The 5142-nt window shown below is 38.0% G+C and overlaps 1 protein-coding gene across 1 annotated transcript in view; it reads left to right on the top strand.

Annotated features, from left to right (window-relative positions):
• LOC122079949 (putative methylesterase 11, chloroplastic) overlaps nucleotides 1–4510 on the top strand; it is a 22848-nt gene extending 18338 nt beyond the window's left edge. Inside the window, exons 3-5 of the mRNA XM_042646754.1 lie at nucleotides 952–1095; nucleotides 3179–3310; nucleotides 3921–4510. Coding sequence (XP_042502688.1) covers nucleotides 952–1095; nucleotides 3179–3310; nucleotides 3921–4208 — 564 coding nt within the window. The 3' untranslated portion in view covers nucleotides 4209–4510. The remainder of the gene's footprint in view (nucleotides 1–951; nucleotides 1096–3178; nucleotides 3311–3920) is intronic.
• The last annotated feature ends 632 nt before the right edge of the window (nucleotides 4511–5142 follow it).

The following is a 5142-nucleotide window of genomic DNA, read 5'->3' as shown; positions in this document are numbered from 1 at the left end:
AAAAAATAAAAAAAAAAAAGAACCTCATTGTATTGTAAGCTAAATAGTATCTTTTGCAAAATAATATGTGAAATCTTCAATAGCACACAAATTAACTGACCAGAATGTCAGGCACCCATAGTTATGACATGCTTTACTTTTAGAGGATCAAGAAGATTGTATGGGTCAAATATCAGATTGGTTGTCTTTTCTGAAACTACTGATTCCTAGTTTCTTCTTTTGGGCCTAGAGTTTTTTTCCTTTAATTGTTCAATAAAAGCTGTAAAATTAAAATTGTCTGGTTGTGATCACATGGTCAGTCACATTTTTGGCTTAGACAATGTTTTCTGGTACTTTACAATGGTGGGTCTCAGTTCGTGAAGATGCTATAGAGAGTGCTCCAGGCTGTTCTGCTGGTCCTATGACTCTGGAATCAAAATATGCTTATGGTAAAATACTATAAAACTTGGATAGTGGTCAAAATAGTATTTGTTCACCTGCCTCATCTGTTTTGAATATTTTGGTGAATTATAACATAATTCATTTAAAAAGAATGGAATTTACTAAAATAGAAGCATAATGGTTAACATAAAGCAAAAGTTGTAGATGTCTCATCATGTACAGGGGTATTTCTTTAGTGTGCTCTTCTAATGTTGAAGTTAAATTTTTTGAACACTAAGAAAGGGAAAAGGGTGTACCCAGTGCACGAGGCACCCGCCACTGTGAGGTCTGGGGAGGGTCATAATGCACGCGGCCTTCCCCCTGCTTCATGGAGAGGCTGTTTCCTGACTCGACCCCTTGTCCACTGGGTGGCAATGGAGCAACCTTACCAATTTACCCGGGTCCACCCTCTTTTTGAAACACTAACCAAGCAAATTGAATCCCTATTCTATGAATCCCTATTCTATCTTTAGGAACAGTTCATATTTTTCAATCTGTTGAACATATATGTATGTATAAATATTTATGCAGGTGATTTTGGTAGGACATGATTTTGGTGGAGCATGTATATCATATGCAATGGAGTTGTTTCCATTTAAGGTTGCGAAAGCTGTTTTTATTGCAGCAGCAATGTTGATAAGCGGACAGAGTGCTCTTGATATGTTCTCCCAACAGGTTTGTCCCCATTTCTTTTAGTTTTTTGGATTTTCTAATCAGCATTTTGTTTGAGAGTATGTGGCTTTCATGTGTATATGTAGTGATAACCTTAAGAAGTTTCATCATGTTGGTTTATCATCTGGGTTGATGCTATTGCATTGGTTTTTTCTAACTAAAATTTAATTGGAATGGTGGACATAGCTTACTGAGTTGCTTTCATTTTCTGTGACGTGGCCGGTTGGTTGGGTTCCAAATTTTGAAGGAGGTAGGATTTAACCCTCCCCCGCTCATGTGTTAATGTATGGCCTAGGTGAAGGCTTCCATGTGTCAAATCATGGGAAAATAGTGATAAAGACCACTAATGGTTGGATGATTCTGGCCCATTGAAAGAACGTTGAAAATTTTGTTTTTAATTGAGTTGGGACCTGAAATTTGACACTTGACCAGTACAGTATTTCTGCTTCCCATTCAATGATTTGGACTTTCCGCTTGATATGCCAAAAAGGCAGATGATATAGGGGTTACGAGGCCTAGGTTTCCTTTGTGTCCTTCCTTTTAGCCATTTTATCTATCTATCTAAATTGGAAGAGGAGAATACTTGCACTTGCCCACAATATGATGATGAAGTTATCACGATTACTGTTACTTGTTAGGTTACTTTGATTGGTGATATTTGGCCACAAAATTTTGCTTCCCTTTGAAAAGAAGGAAAAGGTTTGTGATAAAGAGTAGAACTTGTTTTTACCGCCAACCCCCATGGACCTTGTGCAAACCACTGTTTCAGAGTCTTCTTTTCTTTTCAAACTGTTGGGGTGGAGGGAGGCCATTTGGACTAGGGAAGATTGGATGTCATAACTGTATTGGAAATATCACCCATTACGTGCATAAGCCTGGCTGTAGGTACTCACCCTATTGTAACATTCCCTGAAAAAGGATTTTAAACTTCCAGATTTTCAGCAGGACCTAATGGCTTTGACTCCAGACTCTAGGTATATTCCATCAGGACTCATATGAAGAACATCAAACCAATCGTCAGGGAAACTTTATTACTTCCCCTGATATTTGGGTGACAGCCAGTCCAGTGGGAGATCATTCCTTGTTCATCTTGATGAGGTCTGCAATTGTTTTTCAGTTTGCAATTGGAGGTCAACTGTTTTGACTAAGTAGAAACTGTGATGCCAATGGAACCTGCATGGCCTCCTGGTACCCAGAATTATGACACTTAACGCTTCTAATACAAGGACCATTTTCTTTGTGAATAAAAAGCTCAAGTTTGCCATTGTGAAGACACTGGTGCTTGAGTCCGAGAGTGGCTATTTTGCACAAAAAATACCAAAGGTTAGTACTGATGCCGATCCACCCTCTGGAGACTTCACTAAAGCTTGATGTGCATTGGGTTACAGATCTCAACACTGTTCTGTCACCATATTAGACCTCAGATATAATGACTATATGTTTCAGTTCTTTCAAGATTTTAAAATCTTACTGCTTGTTTATCATGATCTTCGACTCTGTTTGTGGTTGTTTTCCAAATGGAACCTAGACTTGAAATAGGTTATCTGATTGATCTCAATTCTCTAACAAATGTTGGTCCATGTAAGAACATTCGTATCTCTTTGTACTGTGATATTTATAAAAAATAATTTTAAGTGTAAATGAAGTTTATTGACCATCTAACCTATTTTGGTCTTTTGAATTCTCGAACAGTGTCGGAGTGTGTTTTTGACACCTACAACTGTAACTTTATTTTCATTTGTGGAAGTAAGGTCCTTAAAAGAAATGAAGAACCTTGCAACATGGTCCACCTTTTCTGCTTGAATTTTATGTCCTACAAATAATTTTCCACTCAGCATTGCTAATGCTCAACTGGTATGCCCAAAAACATCTAATGGAGGCTTTGTCCTGCAATACACTAGATGTTAATCCAGACACCCTTTCCTTTAATCCTTTTAGACGAGAAGTGTAACTCTGGCCCCTGGTTTGTAAATTGTAAATCTATCTATGATCTTTGAGGGAGTGGAAGACCTAAATATTTTAATCTAATGCTTTTGGCTTAAAAATATGTTTCCTCTGTTGCCACTGATACTCAGAGCTATTACAGGCAGATTCAAATGATCTTATGCGATCTGCTCAAATATTTCTATATGCAAATGGGAATGATCACCCCCCAACTGCTGTTGATCTTGACAAAGCATTATTGAGGGACTTGCTATTTAATCAAAGTCCTGCTAAGGTATGTTTTTATGTTGATCTGCTGATACAAGATACATCTCTTTGTACCATCAGTAGTTTATAAGACGGTCTCAACTCAACCTGGAAAAAAAAAAAGAGTTAGGTTATAAGATTTATTTCTTTATGGTCACTTGGACAAAAGAAAAAAAAAATGTTGACTTTCAATCAAGAAATATTATTTCATTGAGATTTAGATGCTTTCATGATGTATTTTAGCATCTTAGTGATGTGGACAGGGATGAAATTTTTGATAGGCATGTGGTCTCCAGTATTGCCTTTTAAAAGCTTGATATGATTTCCTGTTGAGTACTGGTACTGACAAACATTCTGCCAACCTGGAAAGATGCCAAATTTGCCATAATCTGGAAAGAATCTCCCAAGACATTTGTCATGTATAAGTCGCTGATGTTACTTGTAATGGGAAATTTGGTTACTCGTTTCCTACCATGACCACCTTGAATCATTTGATTGCAAGAGGAAACATTAGTTGGGGGGTGGGGGGTGGGAAAGAAAAAACAAGCTACATGATGTTGCAGTTTTGTCAATTGTTGTTTCGTATTCTTTTTCTACTTTTAACTTGCATTAACTATTTTCGGTTATACTGATACCAGGATGTTGCTTTGGCATCAGTTTCCTTGAGGCCAATTCCTTTTGCACCGGTTCTAGAGAAGCTCTCCCTTTCTGATAGTAACTATGGTTCTGTCAGGCGGTTCTATATAGAGACTCCTGAAGATAATGCGATACCCCTGTCCCTACAACAGAGCATGATAAGTTCAAACCTCCCAGAAAAGGTCTTCCGGCTGAAAGGTTCTGATCACTCACCTTTCTTTTCAAAGCCTCAAGCCTTACATAAGTTATTGGTGGAGATCTCAAAGATTCCCTCAACCAAAGTCCGGTAGCTCCAGCTGGTGAATGCAGTTGCTAAACCTTGGAGCCTCATCCTGATTTTCTAACACAGCTGGCGCACGCATGCACACTTTCAAGAGATGGCGGATGTGTATATGCATACAAGATAAGATTCATGTGTCATCACACGTGTATTTGCCGCCACTGCTGCATATTTTGCAACATAAATTCCCATTAGTTTTGAGCATACAGAGTGGCCAGTCAATTATGAGTTATGTTAAAAACTTGGGCATTTTTTGAATTTTACATTGGTAACGCAATGAGGTAATCTATAACCGGTATCCTTATGTGCTAATCGTTTCTTTTCTTCATCTGTTTCTGATGAAATATGCTGGGTGGTTTCGTTTGATTACTGGGCCTGTGGGAATTGGAAGCTATGTTTGTGAAGTTGGGCATAATGTTTTAAAATGGGATATGGTACCATGTAGAAGTTAGATAAGAGGACTGTGACTATGGTAACTTTTCCTTTCCCTTTTGGCAGTTTCATCGAAAGCCTAAGAGGTGCAGTTGACCAATCTTGACAATTGAGGGTTTGTGTACTAATCCTGAATCTACATGTCAATTCCTCCCAATTGCTTTATGTTCTATGGGGTCTTTACAGTAAAGGCAAATGGTTTATATGGGGAAGTGTGTCCGGCGTGAAATGATCACCCCACCCTCAATGAAATAAGAAATGATCTCCTACCTGATGCTTCTGCCCACTCCTCCATTGACTCTTGTGCATGCACATGGGCCACACTCAGAAAATATTTTTCCTTTTGACTACTTACAAAAATTATTGTCTCTATATTGAAATTGATATTTGATGATATTGTCACACCATCAATTTGCATTCATGCTTAAGAGTTTTAACATCTTCATTTCTCATGAGATTTTTCCATTATGTTAACAAGCGTGCAAAATGTTGGATGTTTATCAAGATGGAGA

Source organism: Macadamia integrifolia, chromosome 5, assembly GCF_013358625.1.
Source record: "Macadamia integrifolia cultivar HAES 741 chromosome 5, SCU_Mint_v3, whole genome shotgun sequence".
In the NCBI taxonomy this organism is placed as follows: Eukaryota; Viridiplantae; Streptophyta; class Magnoliopsida; order Proteales; family Proteaceae; genus Macadamia; species Macadamia integrifolia.
The sequence above is the reverse complement of the archived record's forward strand: the minus strand, read 5'-3'. Positions and strand labels throughout refer to the sequence as shown.